At 35.1% G+C, this 22140-nt stretch overlaps 1 protein-coding gene across 26 annotated transcripts in view; it reads left to right on the top strand.

Moving 5' to 3' along the window:
* The window catches only part of znf536 (zinc finger protein 536), a 497364-nt gene that overhangs the window by 452449 nt on the left and 22775 nt on the right, over window positions 1-22140 (top strand). For 13 of the 26 annotated variants that reach the window (XM_087261698.1, XM_087261704.1, XM_087261700.1 and 10 more), the window contains one exon: window positions 13505-15676. The exons of the other annotated variants lie outside the window; for them this stretch is intronic. In XM_087261698.1, coding sequence (XP_087117824.1) covers window positions 13505-13596 — 92 coding nt within the window. In that variant the 3' untranslated portion in view covers window positions 13597-15676. Of the gene's footprint in view, window positions 1-13504; window positions 15677-22140 lie in introns of those variants that run through there. 26 annotated transcript variants of the gene reach the window in all.

Here is a 22140-nt window from a genome sequence, read left to right on the forward strand (position 1 = left end):
TTCCTGCACTGCAATCCATGAAATGTGCGCACACGCATGCTGGATGTGTGTGTCACATATGGATTAGGAGCCATTTCCTTCCTCTGTATTTTTTTCTTGTTTGATTGTTTTAAACCAACAAAAAAGGCCTGAAAATGTGGTGGAGAAAAATAGAAGTGACTCCGGAGGTGCCTGCAGTCACAACTGCGACAATAAAGAGCTGTTAAGACAGAACTATCAGCGCTTAAGCTGCGACACACTCCCGCTCTCTCATCTCCGTCCAAACTCCAAAATGAACAGAGAGAAACACAAACCTACTTTCTATCACATGTCACACGCCGCAAAAGCCTGTCAGCCTACATTCCCACTTAAAACATCCAGATCTCTGTCTCCCTTTTCTTCTCTTAGCAGAGACTGTTGCTTGATCTGAGGCGAGTGTGTACTAGCTGCTCGCTCGTGTGGGGCCGCTCTCATGATTTCCTTCCCCCCTGGAAAACGTGGTGTGTGGATGTCAGGTTCCCTCTGATAGCTGCTGTGTTGGGACTGCTGGGAAACCAGAGAGAAGGTGGCACTGACAGGTCCCGCCGAGCAGGATAAAAGGACTTGTTCTGTTTCTACATTCTCTCTCTCGCTCGTTCTCTCCCTTTCTCTTTTCATTCTCTCTATTTCACAACATATAAAGTGACTGACAGCGTGGCACTAAAGGGACCTCGTCTGGAGCTGTCTGACTGACTCAGACGCGGCGTTCGGCGGTGCGTTCCCCCGACTGAGCGCTGCGACGTCGCACAAAATTAGTAAGCAAGAGCGGTGCGGTGCGCGATGCTTGCGCGAATAATAGCGCCGCTAGCTCCAGGGACTCTCCACTCTTCTAGATTAGGACTCACAATTAATACAACACATACATGAGAGTGAGAGCGAGAGAGAGAGGCCTGCTGAACACGATCCTATAGGAACATCTCAGACACTGAATGTTTATGAATGAGGCTGCTTCTGTTGGTCTCCTTTGTGATGAGCTTAAGTTTTTTCTTCTGCTTGGAGCACATAAAATGCTCTATTTGTTTCCTGGTACTCATTGTTTTTTGCGTTCGCCGTGTAGGAAGCGGTTGGAACAAAGGCCAAACTTCACATTCATGTGTATGTCTGGGTCATACAAGATTCGGAATTGGAGAACAGGCCGCCTTTGAATTTCTGTGTGGTTTTTAATTGATTTGGCCACATAGAAAATTGGAAAATTAATTGAAACGACGGGGTATACATATTTATGGAATAATACAAACAGAAATCAGATATTTTTTTTTCAGATGTATGTAAAATGAATTAATAAATAGTACATACATACAGTTGAAGTCAGAATTATTAGCCCCCCTTTTGATTTTTGTTTTCTTTTTTAAATATTTCCCAAATGTTTTTTAACAGAGCAAGGAAATTTCCACAGTATGTCTGATAATATTTTTTTTCTTCTGAAGAAAGTTTTATTTGTTTTATTTAGGCTAGAATAAAAACAGTTTATAATTTAAAAAAAAAAAAACATTTTTAAGGTCAAAATTATTAGCTACTCTTAGCTGTATTCATTTTCGATAGTCTACAGAACAAACCACCGTTATACACTGTTATATTACCCTAACCTGCCTAGTTAACCTAATTAACCTAGTTAAGCTTTTAAATGTCACTTTAAGCTGTATAAAGGTCTTGGCTCAAATGTCTTGAAAAATATCTAGTCAGATACAGTATTATTTACTGCCATTATGGCAAGGACAAAATAAATCAGTTATTAGAGATGAGTTATTAAAACTATTATGTTTAGAAATGTGTTCAAAAAAATCTTCTCTCCTTTAAACAAAATTGGGGAAAAAATAAACAGTGGGCTAATAATTTAGGGGGGCTAATAATTCTGACTTCAACTGTATATTTTAAGGTGCAATTCACTCTATTTGCAAACGGTAACTAAGACTTTTAGCTTTTTGGCTCACTTTATAAGTGTTAATAAACAGGCAATGTCCTAATAATAGCCAGAGAATAATGCTGCAGTCACACTAGAGTTTGTGTGTGTGAAATTCTGTAGTACGGCACTGCGAAAAGAGACGGAATTAAACAAGGTGATTAGACATTTAAAAAAGCAAGCGATTGGTCTATGTTTTAAATTTCTGTCCAGAGAGGTCTTGTTTTGATCCTCGATTTGTCTCAAGCAGTCACATGATGTGATGAGCTTGAACTTTCCAACGTAGTGAATTGCCAAACTATTTGCACAAGCTTGCATTTCCGGTCTGACGCATTCGCATGCGCATGAATTAAAGTCTATGGGGAGAAAAGTCTAGTGTGACCGCAGCTTTAGTCAGTAGTTAATAGTGGGAATTGGTACTTAAACTAAAGTGTTACCAATTTATATTTTATAATTTCATATTTCATACACATATATTGCTTTTAATTTATATTATTTATTTATTCAATTATTCATTCATTTTCTTTTCATCTTAATCCCTTTATTAATCCGGGGTCACCACAGTGGAATTAACTTTATGCAGTGGATGCCCTTCCAGCTGCAACCCATCTCTGGGAAACATCCATACACACTCATTTACACTCACACACTACGAACAATTTAACCTATTTAATTCACCTGTACCACATGTCTTTGGACTGTGGGAGAAACCGGAGCACCCGGAGGAAACCCACTCGAACGCGGGGAAAACATGCAAACTTCACACAGAAATGGTAACTGGCCCTGCCGAGGCTCGAACTAGCGCCCTTTTTACTGTGAGGCGACAGCACTACTGTGCCACCACATCGCCATTATTTATTTATTTAGTAACACCCATGCTGTTCTCGCGCAAAAAGCCGCCGGAGGCCGCTGTGGAGCGACCGTCCGTCCGACTGGCTGGCTGAACGACTGAACGATCGACCGGGCGGCTGGCCAATCGGCTGACCCGGCCGCCCTCCTCTTCCTCCTCCTCTTCCTTTCCTAAACCTAAGCGACGGTTTGCAAAAGCCGTCCAGAAAAAAAAAAAAAAGCAAAAGCCCTCGTCTTAGATTTCGACCGCGTTTTCAGATCCCGCCGCGTTCTCGCCCTTATTTTTCGGATTCTGTTTTTCATCTTACCTGATTTCTGGAACCGATCTTCCCTGGACCCGTTCCCGGTCGTCCCCGCGGCCGGCTTCTCCTCCTATGGGCCTCCGCAACGCTGCGAGCTAAGTGAACAAACTGGTAGCAGCGGGAAAACCCTCCACTCGGAGGCGAGCCGTCAGCCGGCGAGCGCTAAGAGGAGGAGCGGAGCGGCGCCACACCGCCCCGCAGCGTTCGCTCGAGAAAAACTAAACGCGGCCATACGTACCTCCGGCCACGTAAATCGCAGTCTCCAGAAACGTCCGTGGGGCTACGTTTCCAGAATGAGCTTGGGTTGGCTGGATAGGTTGGCAGTTCATTCCACTGTGACGACCACAGATTAATAAAGGGAAGCCGAAAGGAAAATGAATGAATGAATGAATGAATGAATGAAATTAAATGGGCCCTATTATACAAAATGTACTTTTATATGGTGTTTGAATAATGATGTGTCCACAATGTGGTCAAAAATGATGATGATGATGATGATAATAATAGTAATAATAAAAATAATAATAATTATAATAATAATTTGACTTCAATATCTGAGAGAGGCTGTAAAGGCTCTGCCTTCCATTGGAAAGGGGACAATAAGCATCATTTCATTCACATTTAAAATACATTAGAAAACAATGTATTATTGCTTCCTCTTGCTTATGGTATAACAAATGATCTGTGTGGTTATTGGAGATGAAACTTCACACATATTGTAATACATCTTTTAAACATGCATATGTACCCTCTGATACTTCTGTTTGGCTTTTAAAACTTTACCGTAATATATTTACAGTTATATATATATAATTTAATGTGACCTCACTACTTTCAAATTGCAATTCTGCACATTTTTAAAAGGAAATCTACATATTTCATATAATTTTAAACAACAGAAATCTTTATGTATTTCTCAAATGGACCACAAACCCGATGCATATCTGTGTGTGAGAATGAGCGTGTGCGTTTGGCCTATTTAAGCAGCCCTGCAAAATAAAAAGCATGATTCATTCTCCAATCGTCCTGATGAACAAAAAATGACCTCATGTCTTCCTGTTGTCAAACAAAAGATTCTTTTTAAAAAAGGCACGAAAGGGGGGGGAGCGGACACGAAGCGAAGAATTTAAAAACAACGTAACCCAAATCTCATCAGAGGGAAATGTGAGGCGCACACATTTAAGAGAAACAGACAATGACAACTTTTACCAGCAGCCCTGGCTCGACCTTGTTAGTGGGGCACTCTGGTAATCTGCGCTTAATGATTTTTCTCTTTTCTCCCTCGCCCTCCCTTCACCTCTCCCTCATTCTTCCTCCTTTCTCTCTTTTACATTAGACCACAGCTTGAGCCTGAACCGCAGAGTGTCACAGTCATTTAAGACGCAGCCCTAACGTTTTTTTCCTCCTCACATTCCGACGCCATTATGTTACATTGTTGCAGAATAAAGAGCCGTATTATGTTCCAGCAGTAAAGGGCACAAGTGGACTGAGTTTTTATCTGCTGAACGAATCAATCAGGATTATGTCAGTTGAAAAGAATCACAGACAGCAGTCGCCAGTGACCGAGGCATGCGTGCGTGTGTGTGTGTGTGTGTGTGTGTGTGTGTGCGCGCGTTTGGAAGACATACGTAAATATACGTACGGAAAAATGCGTATTTGTTAATGACTGCTATCGGCTGTTGAGTGAAGTGTCATTTCTGCGACAAGAGCTCTGTTTTATTTTACACTGTTCTCTCACAGTCGGAGGATTGTGAGGACACTAATTATCATTTCAGCAGAAATGATTAGGAGATCAAATGGAGATCGAATGCCATTTCCTTCCATTAATGCGGGGGGTTTAGTGCGGCTGTCATGCCGTGGCCATCGCCGGGCCTGTGGGAAAAAGACAGAGGGAAGAAGGGGGAGAGGCTTAGACCAGGGCTGCGCGAATATTCATAACAACAGAAACACTGAGATGACCTCTGGAGAGATTGAAAGCTCGTCCGGAGTCCGGATGAAACATTAACATGTGCTCGAATGCAGGAGGAAAAATCTGTATCTGTTCACAAAACAGATCTTTTCATTCACGCAGTGCGCTCAACGCTTCACGTGTCAGGGTGGAGGTTGTGGCCTGAGGCTCGCCCTCTCACAACCTGCTATAGTCAATGAGAACACAAGCCAACAGGCATGAAAAGACCACGCTTGATTGTCAGTCTACAGTCGGACAAATTGCTCCACTGCGCCGCATCGAACGAGCAAAGAGATTTGCACTGCAGCATAGCGGTAACATTTTAGATATTGTTTAAATACCCTCTCCTCGCTTTGCTCGGAATGGATGATGGAAAATTTCAAAGTGCTGCATAGCCATTTGTATTGTATTTATGTATTGCAAAAAAAGGTAATAGATCAAGCACATTCCATTATCCCCTTATAAGATCATTAGCAAATATAATTAGATATGAAAAGAAAGTAATTTGGGTTAGAGAGGGAGAAAAGCGCTATCAGGCACAGAAGACAGATTGCAACATCAGTGTTTGGCTTTAAATTGCTCAGTGGAGGTAGTATCAGTGCGAGAATCTCTGCCCCAGAAATAGACTGAGTCAGAGAGCAAGACACATCCACATCCACATGTTTTTTTTTTCTTCTTCTCCGCATTTCAGAGTCTGCTTTGCGGCTGGATGTTTCTCTTATTCGGCTTAATGTGTGCTAGACAAACAGTTTTTGTGTCGTTCTCTGTCATCTGAGGCAGGTTTACTTGCTGCCTAGTCATCCGGCGGAGTAACAAACACACTGTTTGTTTTACCTTCGCAGAGTTTGCCACATGCGCCAGGTCGCCTGCTTCTTTGAGCTCTGCTTATCTAAAGGCAATCTGAACCCGCACAAGCACCAAACGCACAATTCTGCCGTTTCCTCCAGAAACATTGGGTTTCTTTTACGCTTTGAGGGGAGAGGAGAGGGGGTGGTGTGCGAGGATTCTTCTAGTCTTTGTAAATCACTACAAATGGTATTCATAAACATCCTGTATTCATTAAAACCTTCTAAAAATATGATTTGGGTGCACTTCCTTGCGTTCGGCCCGTTATATGTGTGTTTGCGTATGTGTGTGTCTGTGTGTATTCGCACGCTGACTTGTATTTACATATTTATAAATACTGGGCTGTACAATGAGGTCTACCTTTGCCAAAAACAACTCTTTTCCAGCAGCACCGGATGCCTGAGAGAGAACAAAGCCACCCTCCGTGGCAGAATGTGCAGTGTGTGTTGTGCTTGCGTTCAGCAGGAGATGATGGCGAACCACATCACTTACATCTAGACTTCATTCATAAGCGAAAAACTGAGACTTTCAGACTAGCAGAAACAGCTGAACTAAAGTTTTTCCTTTAAACTGAGGATATTACTGGTGAATTAAGCACTTGGTAGCAATGTAATGTGGTAAAAGATATCAGTCGGGGGCCATGTGCAAAATAAATGTTCTCTTTTCCTTTTCCATAATACATATTTTGCCTCATCCAATTATATAAAGGCATAATTCACTCAAAAACACAAATGTATTCATCATTTACTGACCCTCAGGTCCCACATCTGTACAAGTTTTATTTTTCTGTTAACAAAAAATAAGACAATATAAAAAGATAATTTGAAGATATTTTGAAAAATGTTTGAAACATTTCACCACTGACTTAAGGAATAATAAATACTATGGAAGTAAAAGGTTACACTTTTCACATAACTTATGTTGTGTTCAACAGAAAAAAGTAAGTCAGAGAGGTTTTGAACAACTATGCAGGATATTACTGACGAACTAAGCACTTGGTAGCAATGTAATGTGATAAAAATATCAGTCAGGGGCCATGAGCAAAATAAATGTTCTCTTTTGCTTTTCCAAAATACATGTTTTGCACAATCTTATTACTTAAAAGGGATAATTCACCCCCAAACAAAAATGTAGTCACCATTTACTGACCCCTCAGGCCTTTTTAAGTTTCATTTTTATGTTGTTAAAAAAAACGAAAATTATACAAGGAGATAATTTGAAGATGTTGTTAAACATGTTTCAAACCTACTTAAGGAATGATAAACACTATAGAATGGTTACAAGTTTTCACATAGCTTATTTTGTGTTCAACAGAAACAAGAAAGTCAAAGAGGTTTTGAACAACTAAACAGAATATTACTGACAAACTAAGCACTTGGTAGCAATATTGATGTTGTAAAAATATCAGATGGAGACCAAAGCAAACTAAATGTTCTCTTGTCCTTTTCCATAATACATGTTTTGCCTCATCCAGTTATTTAAAAGGGATAATTCATCCAGAAACAAAACAAAATTGTACTCACTATTTACAGACCCCTCAGGTCTTTTTAGGTTTTATTTTTCTGTTGAAAGAAAATAATTAAGAAGTAATACAAGAAGATAATTTGAAGATATTTTGAAAAATGTTTGAAACATTTCACCACTGACTTAAGGAATAATAAACACTATAGAAGTAAATGGTTACAAGCTTTCCCGTAACTTATTTTGTGTTCAACAGAAACAAGTCAAAGAGGTTTTGAACAACTATCCAAGATATTACTGATGAACTAAGCATTTGGTAGTGATGTAAAGTGATGGTAGTGACAAAATAAATGTTCTCATTTCCTCTTCTATAACACGTGTTTTGCCCTATCTAATTAGTTAAAAAGGATAATTCACCCCAAAACAAAAATGTACTCACCATTTACTGCCCCTTAGGTCTCAGATCTTCATAAGTTTGAAAAAAATAATGAAAATAATACAAGAAGATAATTCGAAGATATTGTTAAAAAATGTGATAAAGCTTTAACCACTGTCTTAAGAAATAGCAAATACAATTTATTACTATTCTTTATTTTTAAAGTAACTTATTTTGTGTTCAACAGAAAAAAATAATTCAAAGTGGTTTTAAACAGTTAAGCAGGATATTACTGATGAACTAAAGCACTTAAAAGCAATATTAATGTGGTAAGAACATCAGAGACCATGAGCAAAAGATCTTTATTTTTCATAATACATGTTTTGCATCCAATTGCTTAAAGAGATTATTCACCTAAAATTAACAAAATACAAATACTCAGCATTTACTGACCCTCAGGTCCCAGATCTTTTTAGGTTTCATTTTTCTGTTGAAAAAAAAAATAAATGCAAGAAGATAACTTGAAGATATTTTGAAAAATGTTAGAAACTTTAACTTAATGATTATTAAGTACTATGGAAGTAAATGGTTACAAGTTTTCACTATTCTTCAAAAAATTACTTACTTAAAAAAAATTAAGCCAAAGAGGTTTTGAACAACTAAGCAGGATATTACTGATGAACTAAGCACTTAATGTGATATAAAATTTCAGTCAGAGACCATGAGCAAAATAAATGTTCCCTCTTTCTTTTTTTCATTATTCATGTTTTGTATATCTAAGTGCTTAAAGGAATAGTTCACCTAAAAACCAAAATGTACTCAGCATTAATTGACCCCTCGGGTGGTCCCACATCTTTTTGAGTTTCATTGTACTGTTAAATGCAAGATGATACAATATTTTGAAGATATTTTGAAAAATGTTATAAACCACTGACTTCCGTAGTAAGATAAACCATTCTATAAAAGTCAAGTCGAGCTTTATTGTCATTCCGCTACATGTGTGGACATACGTACAGAGGAATGACATGTAGTGTCTCGCAGGACAGTGGTGCTACATACTGTAAATTAATCATAAACACAAACAAAACACTAGACATAAGAGCTATTTTATAAATAAAAAAAACTATGCATAACTAACATACATTGAGATACTTAACTATACACATAAGACAGGCTGTGCAAGTACTTTTACATGAGACTGAATAATTTTGTGCAGGACATTGCGGTATTAAAGGTGAATATTGTGCAAAAGAGATATTTACGGTTTAATGTTGTGCAAAGGAGTTATGTAAGGTGACACTTTCTTCAAAAAAGTTAATGATTACAAGTTTACACTATTTTTCTAAATAACTATAGTAGTATAGTCCAAGAATTTGTTTGAACAAATGGTGGGATGCCAGAATGTTAATCTAATTATAAAACTATCCCTTTAAACATGCATTTCAAACGTTTGTAAATTCATATCCTCAACATTTTCCTCCAATTAAACAGCCCCTGTTCTCAGGAAACCTAAAACGACCGGGTCTTTGAAACACAAATATACACTAAGTAGATTTCATGGTAAAAATAGAATACCTGAGGGAGGTCGGAGTATAAAGCGGCTCAGTGTTTTAGATGGGAGCGCGCTTCGCCTTAACTCTGTGGTCCGGGAATAATAAGAAGCAGTTAGGAAATGTCAGGACTTTGACTCCACACAGCCTCGCTCTTCCCCAAGTGTGCTGGCCCTTGTTAACTGAGCTCGCTTCCAGCCTTGTGCTGTGCTATTGTTCTGTCTGCCTTTTCATTTAGCCATTCTGTTAAGCATGACACTTGTATTAACATAAGATGGATCCTGGAGCTATGTGTCCTCTTACCATATGTCTTGTATTACTTTCCAGGGCCCTCTCTTGTCTTGCACTGAGAGTGTATTATCGTGCTTGAGCAGTAGAGGGCGTCGTGTTCTCCTCTTTTTATTTCGTTTTAGATGGATGGATGGATAGATGGATGAAATATAATGTTTTTATTATTGATTTTCCTTTAAATGGATAGTTTCACCCAAAAATGAACGTTCACTCACTGTTTACTCACCCTCTAGTGGTTTCAAAACTCTTCATTCTGTTAAACACTAGAGAAGATAATTTGAAGAAAGCTAAAAACATGTAACCATTGACTTCCATTGAAGAAAAACAAGTAGTATGGAATGTCAATGGTTACAGGTTTTTAGCTTTCTTCAACATGTCTTCTTTTATATTTAACAGTAGAGACAGTCAAATTTTAAACAAGTGAAGGGAGAATTTTCATTTTTGAGTGAACGATCCCTTTATAATCTAAGGTGATGTAGCCTAATTAAAATCTTGATCGTTCACAAAAAAAAAAAAAAAATTTAGGGCTGTGATTATGGCAAGGAAAACTGATGTTTGGTTAACAAAGACACATTATTCAAATGATGAGAAAATGCACCGATAACATAATTTGACAGGCCAGACTATGATGAAGATTTCTACGCTGGCGAAATAATTAAGCAATCGCTCCACATGTGGACAGGGAGACTTCAAAATTGATCAGAACAGGAGGAGGAAAAAGTTGTGAGGATCATAAAGTCGGCGCGCTAGTCTCCAGATCGCAGTGGCAGTTGTTTGGGGAAAAGAAATGGCGTCCTTAAATAATAACATTCCAGGTGGCTTAGTTAATGAAGAGTGAAAATCAAATATGGGGCGGAATCTGTAACTCATTACCAGAACTTTCTTTAAGAGGAAGTCACGAAGAGCACTGGCCCCTGGGAGACCAGGCATTTTTAAAACTCGAGAACATAATTTATTATCATTATGGTTATGATTATCTTCATTTCCTCACGGACACGCACAAAAAATGCTAACAGGCTGCTGTAGAGCCGTGACCGCTGTATAGTCTTTAAAAACACTGCCAATCACTTCAGATTTGATAAATAACTACCACTTTATCTGTAGATTAATGTGAAATATCAGCAGGTTAAAGGAAAATGACATTGAGTAACAAGATCTTATTTCCAGCATGCAGTTGGTGGGATGGCTAATTCAGAGGCTTATACTGCCATCTCCTGGACAAACTGTGTACTATACGCTTAATGTTCAATGCTTATTAGAAATGTGTGGCTGTGCTTTGATTCTACTGCATGTCTATTATAATTATAAAGTTGTGCCAATATAAAGTGCTCAGCATAATTGAGTACACCCTATTTATGAAAACTAATATTTGTATCCATTTCTCAGTGAATATAGGCAATGTATTCATGTGCAATTAAACAAAACAGATTTATTAAATATATTTCTTTATTAAATTAATATTTTAGTCACCAAACATATTTCAAAATTGAAAGATAATACAATTAAATTTAAGCAAAATATTGCAAAAAAAAAATTACAAAGTACAAAATTTCAACAATTTATTTATTTATTTATTTTTGCTTCTCTTGACTATTCCTCTTTTTAAATGTGTATTTAATCTTTTTTCTATAACAAAAATTTGGCTGTACTATTTTTTGGACCGTTATTGTAAGTTATTTTGTTAGATAAGCTCTAAATTTGGCTTCAGTACTGACTAATCTAATGTATAGTCGTATGTATATAGGATGACTTAAAATTATCAGCCTTCTTTTTAATTATTTTAAATATGATAGTTTCAATAGCTAATTTCTACTAACTAATTTCTGCTTCCTTTTCCACGATGACAATAAATAATGTTTTGCAATATCTTAGTATTCAGCTTAAAGTGCAACTAAAAGACTTAAACAAGTTATTTATTTAGTAAACTAAGTTACTGGAAAACAGTATTTTTTTCCCCCAGTATTACTCTTTTAATTTTGTTTTATTAGAAACGCTTTTTTTATTACAAAAAGTGCATTTATTTTATGGTATTTGTAACGAACAGTACTTGGTATCAGTCTAAATATAAGATGACCAAAGCAGCAATTACAGTTGAAGTCAGAATTATTAGCCCCCCTGAATTAATTGACCCTGTGTTTATTTTTTTTACTGATGTCTAATAACTGATTTATTTTATCTATACCATGATACCAGTAAATAATATTTTACTAAATATTTATCAAGACACTTCTAAACAGCCTAAAGTGACATTTAAAGGCTTAACTAGGTTAACTAGGCAGGTTAGGGTAATTAGGAAAATTATTGTATAACAAAATTTTTTCTTTAGACTATGAAAAAAAAAACCTTAAAGGGGCAAATATTTTTTTTACTTAAAATGGTGTTTAAGAAATTAAAAACTACTTTTATTCTAGCTGAAATAAAACAAATAAGACTTTTTCCAGAAGAACAAATTTTATCTGACCTTTGAAAATGTCCTTGCTCTGTAAAATATCATTTAGGAAATATTTTTAAAAAAATATAAAAAAAAATCAAAGGGGGGCGAATAATTCTGAATTCAACTGTATATACGCAAATACAACATCTACATAATGGGTAAAACACAGTATGACTAACTATTAAAAAAGTATTATATTATATATCATGAAATATTATTAAACTAGCTTAAAATGCATTGTTAATTTATTAATCAGATGTCAAATAAATGAATAAAATTAAATACATAAAGCATAATAAAAACAAACACACATACACAAATATTTAATAATATTATTTAGCGATTTCTGAATATCCGAGCAGTGCCCGTTTTGTTTATTTATGCAAGAATATTGTGTGACATGACACAAAAGAGGTCGCTTTGTTTTCTTAATCTCTATCATCAATTTGAGAGGCGTCTGACATCTGAGTGGAAAGTGTGTCTGTTAAAGAAGATCACATCTGAGTTGTGCGCATAATGCAAAGCGAGTGGGCGTCAGCGTTATTGCTCTTTGGCAAATCTAAATGACGATGTTTTATTCCATTATTAGCAGGGAACTGACTCCTCGTTTCATTTCCATAACATTTCTTGCGAGAGCACACTCAAATAAATGCATGTTTTAATTTCATTTTGTCATTTTCATAGAGGCACTTTAAAAGAACACGACTCGGAAATGCACTCTGTAGATTTTATTGCCAAATAATTTTCTTAGGGGTTGTAGAGGGAATTAAACAACATTTATATTATTTAGTTCAAACGGCGATAGCACATAAATAGGAAGAGAGAGGGGGGAAAAAAAAGCAGTAAGCATTTTCACCGGATTCAAACTTCAGCAGTAATTGCACAAGTGCAATGTTCAGAGAGTTATTGTCTTTATATTAGAAGACTTTATATATTTATATCCTCATATTAGAGCTGGAAGAAGTCTGAAAGTATTCAAATTACCCTGCTCGCATATCTAATGTTTTTTCTAATAATTCTCAAGATGTGTTTTCCTTAGTGCCATTAGAGGTTATCAGTACAGCTGAATGGAAAGAATAATAGCCAACATTTAAACGCATACAGTACACACACATATTTCCCTCCAAAAACGATCCCCCCCCCCCCCCCCCCCATAATAACTGCTTTGAAAATTATAATTAAGTGACCGAAAGCAAAATGTTTAATCGTAATTGTTCAAAACTCTTTGTTGTTCAAAGGCATCAAAGAATTTACATTTTGCTAATACTTAAGTGGACCTGAAGTCCTGTTTTTATGTCATCAGAATCATTATCACAGGTTAATAATGTTCTTTGAATTCAACGTCCTTGAAGTGTTAGCAAAAATCTGAGATGATAATTCAAAATAAATGACATCAGACGTAATAATATGTTTTTTTTTTTCTGATAATAATGGTCTGTCACAAGTTGTATGCATTTGTGTGAAAGAAAGAGAGAGAAAGGAAGGACACAGGCCGTGGTGTTAATCTGCGTTTGTTCTCTCAACCATAGTTCATCTGTGGGCGGAAGAAGAGGCGTCCCGAAGGTTCGGTCCTGCTCTTACCCCTGAACATAGCCTAACTGACACAGAGATGCAGGACTAATCAGAAACTAACATCACCTCCCCCTACTGGACTGAGCGGCCAAGAGCAGGCGACACCCAAAACCAGGACCAGGACTATGAAGGACAGTATCTTATCAAAAGCATTATTTAACATAAGAGACGTATAAATGGGACGGCTCCGATGGTTTCCTACACAGGCGTTCTCGCTGGATGAAGGGAAGAAGATTTGTTTAGCGAGCTGGAAACAAGGAAAGAAAAAACAAACTTTTTTTTTTGGCTTCCTGTGTTTTACGTGTCTTGAATCCTCCCTTGTGTAGCTGATAAATACTTTCTGTGTTTTTAAATGCTTTTTTTTTTGACTTAGTGAGGAAACTTTGAAGTGCTTGTCCCAACACATTCCTTGAACCAAGATGGCGACCAGTTGCCAGTTTCAGAATGAGAGAGCGAGTAACTCGCGCTCTCTTTCTCTCTCTCTTTCTGTCGGTGTTTCTCACTGCCCACTGAAACTTCACCAGTGTTATTTGTCTGAGGCTTCCTAAAAAAAAAATGTTCCTCTGGACTTTTGGACCAAGCACACACACATGCTCTCGTTGAAACCTCCACACACTCTCTCAGCAGCCAGTGCCTGGACGTCAAAGCGGACGAATGACAATCCAGTACTTTCAGGAAACGTCAACACTGCGTTTAAAAAACGAAAAGAAAAAAGGGAAGCTGCGCCTTTTACACACAATTTGTTCTCCTGATGTGTCTGTGAGACGTTCCAAAAACAAACAAACAAAGAGGACGCTGTAGCATTCGAGATGGAAAACCAGCCGAGGTGACAGAAGAACTAGTTTACACCGAGCGTGTCGGATGAAACGGCACGAGCCACGGAGTCTGTGAATGTGCAGGAAATCAAACAGAAACGCGGCCCTTAACCCTTACATGCTTTGATCTCAGTCTTGCTCACTTCAAGTACTCTGGTTATGAGATTGTGTTTGTAATATACTGCCACCAATCAGTGTTGCAAAAGTGTTACTGACTACTGAAATGGTTTGATGTATTCAATAATTAAAGAAAAAAAAAAGAAAGAAAAAAAGCAAACAAGAAGCAAGTATTGTCTAGCCATAGATACAGTCATGCGTTGTTGCATTTACAAAGCTAGCTGTTTTAGAGTGTATGTATTAGATTGGAGTTTTCTTCTCTAGTACTGTAATTTTTTTGTTTTGCCTTTCACCTTTGTAAAATACCAATAACATTAAAAGAAAAGGAAAAAAAGAGAGAAAGATTGACAATCTTCTTCTGTTGCTGCAAGCATATAAATCCATACGATATATATAAATATATACCTGCGCCTCATGCAAGCAAATACAAAACTGAGGTTCCCCCCCACCCCCAAGTATTTTGCACTGTGATAGTAAATGAAAAACCAGTCTATACAGTACGCAGATCGCTAATGGAAAATGAAGGTGCGTGTGTGCGTGCGTGTTTGTGCGTCCCTTGACGTTGTGAACTGATATTCTCTCTATTCTTTTTCTTCTTTTCTTTTCTTTTTGTGAACTCTGCTGATTTGGTCTGTGTAGTTCAAACTATCTCATCTTTATAATGGTCATCTTTGAGAATCAATCCTCCCCTCGTTGTGTGTAGACTCCAAAAACGCTCATTTTCTTTAGTTGTCTTCCTTGCAAAAAAAAAAAAAAAAAAGCGCAACTCTGAAAATTGAATTCATTTGAATAGTTTTCATGCAAGGATAAATCCTCTTGTAAATGCTACAATTTAAAAAGAAAAGTAAAAAAAAAAAAAAAAAAAACAATGTCTCAAAGTGAAGCTGTTTTGTGAACTAGTTTGGGTGAACTAGTACAGGCTACGTTAAGGTAAAGGCCAGGGATAGGATTGATGTCTTGACTGATCCCTATATACACTGGTTCTAGATGAGCACAGCACAGCTCTGGCTCCCTCCTCTGTGTAGTATAATCTCTCTTTCAGTCGTTCTGGACTAATATATGAGCATTCCACACCTCTGAGCTGTCTTGTGGACTGTATGAGTTTCATTTGGTTGCTGTATCCTCATGGCAGATGCTTTGTTTTGTAACTACTGAACTGTACTTATAATGAGAAATAAAATGTATTCAAACTATGAATGATCGGCGTCAACAACTGAGCATTTTTTTGTGGTACTTTTTTTATCATATTTGCTATTTTTGCATTAATTTTATGACGTTTTGTGTGGAAAGGGCGCAAGAAGTGAGAATGAAATTATTATATTATGTTTTATTATATTATATTATATTATATTTTTAAATTGTAAATATATACAAACAGTACAAGAGTATACATCTCACAACAATTATCAACTAAATAAAATAATCAAAAAATGAGAAAAATTATCTTAGTTGTACAATCAAAGTATAAACAGATGCCATGAGTAAAATAAATAAATATGTAAGATATTATTAATAATATAAAATATAAAATAATAATAATAATAAGCATTCATTAAATTAAATTAAATTTACATAATGCTTCATTAATTTTTGTATTTTTTTTTTTTAGCTTTTCTGTTCCTAATGCTACATAGTAGAGCAGTGGTTCTCAAACTGTGGTACACAAGCTTCCTTCTAGTGGTACGCGGAGGAATTAAATATGTCATGTACATGCTACACACATTTAAAAATTTATCAAAAACTATGTAAATAATATGCCATATATGACATATAGCGGTATAGAGGTAGCGATATAGAGGTAATCTCCCATGTTTTTTTTTTTTAACTGTGCAGAGATGTAGCTGCTTTACTGGGCCTTCTACGCTATTGTACTGTATTTCAATACTGCTCAATTTGGTGGTACTTGGAGAGACAATTTTTTTCTGAGGTGGTACTTGATAAAAAAAAAAAGTTTGAGAACCACTGTAGCAGAGGTTTTTGGAGTCGACTCCGATTCTCGACTCCTAATTTTGAAGTCGGTACAATCGACTCCGGAATCGACTCCGGAATTTACTCTCAAGCAAGGATTAAACATGATGTATCATATCGCACTTTATACATGCAGTTCTCCTCTGGTCAGACAAAATCAGCAGTTTAAATAATCTGCAGCCAATAAATAAATAAATAAATAAATAGAAATAAAAAATATTATAAAACTGCAATCTTGGAGACAGAAAGTAAAAAAAATCAATTTATTATCAAAATATTTAATGTCAAGATGTGCAGCAGTTAATAAACAAAGAAAAATACCCCCAATTGAGTCCAAACAATGTTTAAATAAAAGTTATAAATATCTTCTTAATATACATGTTTGATACTTGATCACAGAGTTTTGAGTGAACAAAATAATCTGGAGTAGCGGACAGTCTGCGGTTGTTAATTTCTGTATTATTTTTTAAAGGCAAAAACAGATGCTCATAAATGTGATTTTTTAAAAGTGCACTTTTACTGTTACCTTGTTTTTAAATATCACCGTTTGTTTTGTGTAATTTGTTCATTGTAATTAAATAAATGTGTTAATGGGACAACATTTGCCGGAAGAAAAGAAGTCACTTGGCTATTTAAAAATCTTTTTTGAATCAAGTTTTGTTTGTTATAATTTGCATCTTAATTTTAATGTATGTAATTTGTAGTTATCTACAAAATAAACAAGAACAATACCCTAAATATTAGAGTTGAAATTAAGTGTGTCCAAAAAAACAGGATGACATGTATTGTCAGATTCTGTCAAATCTTGGCTACTGTTGTCATTATGATTAGTGTTTTTTAATTAATTTTTTTTTTTTTTTTTTTGTAATATAGGAACAGGGTAATTTTTTATTTTTGTTTTACCAGAGCATATAGCAGCAACCAATAACAACATCGTAATTTTACAGTGCTAATGTACAGTAAGGCGTCAATCTGCTCCAAATTTACACACATACTATATTTCATTTATAACACGGCAAACTTGACATCGCAGGCAGATCATCTTTAAAACCAAAATGCAAAAAGGTGTGCTTTATAGGAATTTGAAAGTGAAAGCAAACTTTGTCCCCCAGCACTATTTATAGTAGCCTAGAGTGTTCATGGTTTCAAAATGCAAAAGCATAAAACATGTGAAAGAATTCCGTGTGAGCGCCTTCAATGTTCATCGTGCTCGACAATGAGCATTATGACTGTAGCATGTATACTGCTTCATTCAGAAGGGTTTGTAAAAACAAACTCGACTCTGCGAGTCAATTCTGGTACTAGATCCATTGAGAGTCAAGGAATCGACTTTTTTGGAGTCGACTCCACATCACTTTTACATAGTGTAGTACCATATTTTTTAATCTTCTTTATAAAATGTTAACAATTTGGCATAGCTTTGACCCATTTCTTGACATGTATATCGTATTTTTCAAGTAATATTAGTTGTATAAGAAAATAAGTTTTACTTTTTGAATCCATTCCATCTTGTACTGAAGTAAACATGACATCATAAAATCAAATTTTTATTAGTGTACCAAATGTCCTTGAAATTAAGTTAGAAACATCAATCCAGAATAATCTTGAGTATACTCATTAAAAAAAAAGAAAAAACAACAACAGAAGAGTAACAGATTCTTTAACAGTACCACAAAAATCACAAGAGTTTTCTTTATCCATTTCAAACCATTCAAATAATTATGTTGCAGGATAAATTACAAGTACATTTTTTTTTAAAGAGACCTGTCTTACTTTATTACTTACAAAGAATGTATTTGTTAGTAACTATACTTTCTTCCACTAAAGTTACCAAATTTAGATGACCAGAAGACTGTTGAAGATGATATATGATTCTTTTAAAATACATTTCTAATATATCTATTACTTATCTTTAACAATGTCAATATCACCAATAAATATAACATCATCACTTGTCTTTGGCTGTTGGTCCACATAGTATACAGAATTATGCAACAGTGGTACAATTTTACTTGATATTGCATCAAAAAATAGCGTAGTCTTTTGGTTTTACAGGAACTTTAAATGTAAACATTAATTTGATCAAATGAGACCACTGTTCAAAAGAAATTGATTTTCCATCACTGTGCCATACATTTTAACATGTTCATAATTAATAAATTGTAATAATTATTTGATTTGTAGTCAAATAAGCAGTAAAACTTTTTTTTTTTGTTTTTGTTTAAGTCAGTCATGCTATTAACTACTGTTTTTTAGTTACTAAAGTTGTTCATTACAGTCCATTAACTAAAGTAAACAAGCATGAATTTGGATTTGAATAATGCATTAGTAAATGCAGAACCAGTTCATCTCTCCAAACTTAATTTCTCTATCAATGAACAAGTCAGTGCCATCAGAATTACGAGTCCTTGTGTCATTGTGTATAAATAAGACAGTCAAATTACTTCATTTTACTTTTACTATCATGTTGTCAATACTACAGTGTACTCTGGAGGGGTCTTCTGGTGTAAACGATGGCAATTTTTGGTACTGTCATTTGGTGACAGATGATGTCATTGTGATACAGAAAGGAAAAGACAGCACTGCATAGCACAAAAAAGTAAATAAAATAAATAAATAGAAATGTGAACATAGGACAACCTCCTTTTTTTAGACCTTTATTAGAATATTCAATATTTACCTGGGAGAAATTTTGTTGAGAAATTTAGAAAAAAGTTCAATAGAAATGCATAGAATAATGCATTATGACAAAATATTATGACAACTTGTTCAGCCATTTATCATGTAAAGATTTACGCCATGAACAAACCATTAAATGTTGTGGTGGGTGAGACTATTCATTCATTCATTCATTATTTTCTTGTCGGCTTAGTCCCTTTATTAATCCGGGGTCGCCACAACGGGATGAACCGCCAACTTATCCATATTTTTTACGCAGCCGGTGCCCTTCCAGCCGCAACCCATCTCTGGGAAACTGAGACTATTCAACATGAGCAAAATAATACATTTAGTTAACATGACGTAAGCAATTAATAATATAGGAAACATCAGAGAATTGCACATAATCATTTGCATGGATGCATAAAAGCATCTACAACTTGTTAAAATGAATGAGAAACTTTCTTTTTTGATGCGGACAAGTGACACAATGATCTGAAGACTGAAAGGGTAATTTTGAAATTTTCAATTCTGATCCGAGAAATGGACCAAAGTGACTGAGAAAAGCTTTAATTATATTAACTAACTATATTAACCTTATTACAAAGAGTGACAGATGCTTTTAAAAAGACAATAATACATTACAGATACTTATTTATTTATTTGGTCACATTTTAATGTACATTTCACCCTATTAACCAACCATTTAGACTTTTAGCTCATTAAAGTACCAATTAGCTTAGCTTCTTATCAATAGTTAGTAAAGTAGTAAGTAGACATTGGGTAGGATTAGGGATGTAAAAAAGGATATTACAAGTGCTAATAAACAGTTAATATCTAATAGTAGGTAGGTAATAAGCCATTAGTAGTTAGTTAGTTAGTTAGTTAGTGAGTTAGTTAGTTAGTTAGTTAGTTAGTTAGTTAGTTAGTTAGTTAGATAGTTAGTTAGTTAGTTAGTTAGTTAGTTAGTTAGTTAGTTAGTTAGTTAGTTAGTTAGTTAGTTAGTTAGTTAGTTAGTTAGTTTTAGGTAGGCCCACACAGAATCTGCGCTCACAGAAATCCACAGATTTTTAGCCCGTCATTGAGTCTACAGTATTTATTTATTTGTGTAAATGTATGTTTAATCAGTTCAAATATTTATATTTCTAGATATTATAAATATAATAAATTAATTCCAGTAATATTATTGACTATGACAATGTTCATATTATTTATTTACAATACAGTTTGTGGAGTAATACATTCTGTTTTTCAGTGGATCTATTAAATCAGAGACTTGCTTTGTTTACCCAATAAGTTGATCTAATTGGATGTGCATTGTAAACATTAAATAAAAGTTTTACTTATAAAACATTTTTTTTCCACATATTTAGTTTTTACTTTTACAAAATGCTCAGCAGAAACAGCAGAAACTGTCAGCAGATTCTGTCTAGCCCTAGTTATTGGTTAGAGTTAGTTCTAAGTTATTTTATGCTGGTTTCTCCTAAAACTACAAAAATCCAAGGGAAAATATAATCAAAGCCAGTGATGCTTTTGTAATGTTGCTTTGTGAGTAAATCTCTTTTTAAAAATATTGACATTTTGCAGGAAACAATATTTCAGGACGAGTGCAGTGAATAATTACAAAGCTGAAACAGAAGCGCAGAGAGGCAGACGCTGGTGTGCGCTGAGGACTGCTATAGACAGCATAAATGAAAAATTTCTCTGTCCTCCTGTTTCTCTCCACCCTTGACTCCCGTGTTAAGTGTAGTACATGGTGTTGCTGCGGGGCTATAGGACTGTGTGTGTCTGCATGTGTGTGTGTGATTCGGGAGCAGTGTGGATTATGACAGCTCGTGTTACCGGCTGTGTTCCTGCTAACTGTGGCTCTCTACCCTTGGGCAACAGCCGTGTTAATTCCCCAAACCTGTGAGAGCTGAAGACTACAGTAGTGTGCCTGTTGATGCTCATGTGTTTTTTTTTTTGTTTGTTTTTTTTTTTAATGTTCGCTCTGCCTTTTTAGAAGATGATAGATATTTTGTTGTCCATGCAAAGAACAACCATGACTTGAAAATTGAGATTTTTCTTTAATACTGCATGAAAGGTAATTTTTAAAAGCGATAAAACAGGCACTTTAATAATTTCAGTTCTTGCCAATTGCTTAACTGTATGTTATTATGACATACTTTGCCAAAAAATACTTTAAAATTCAAGACAAACAGGCCTGTCACAAAAATTGCTATATCCACTTATCATACAGCATATGCCTCTGTCATTTCTGGTGATGTAATATATACAGTATCATCAATACATAAAAAAACAATTTTAGCAGCATTTTAGCTGATTGCACAACATCTACCATCTCTATTGGAGGTGTCACTATGGTCAGTATGGCTAAAAAACACTATAGTATTTACTATGAAGTGACTGAGAACTTAAAATAGGTCTGGTATCCGATATCACAGCTTCTGTTATTTTTTACCTTGCACTTTTTTATTAACATTTATTAGGACATGACTGTAATTAAATTACATATAATTAAATAATATATGTTGTTTAAAAGAGTGTTCTTGTTAGTTGTGGTGATATTATATTGTCATTCTGGCATTGCATAATAAGTGTCATAAAGTGGTTTTCAAATGACAATAATATAATTTATTACAATTTATTTTGGTGCAATATATCGTATAACAAAAAATAGAGATCGTGACAGGTATAAAGACAATATATAATCAGATAAAATCTAGTAGATGCAAAGAACAATCATGTCTTGAAAATTATGTTTTTTATTCTTCTTACATTCCATTGGATAATTCGAGTTCTAGGAAATTAATATATATATATATATATATATATATATATATATATATATATATATATATATATATATATATATATATATATATATTTTTTATAAAATATTTTAAACAAATTAATAATTGTATGTGAATGTATGTAAAATGTGTTAAAAAACCCTCATTTTACATTCAGTTTTGTATTACATGATTCATAGAAAAAAATTAATTCAGTATTCTCAATTCAAATCAGTGTAATTT

Source organism: Danio rerio, chromosome 7 (assembly GCF_052040795.2).
Source record: "Danio rerio strain M-AB ecotype USA chromosome 7, GRCz13ab, whole genome shotgun sequence".
In the NCBI taxonomy this organism is placed as follows: domain Eukaryota; kingdom Metazoa; phylum Chordata; class Actinopteri; order Cypriniformes; family Danionidae; genus Danio; species Danio rerio.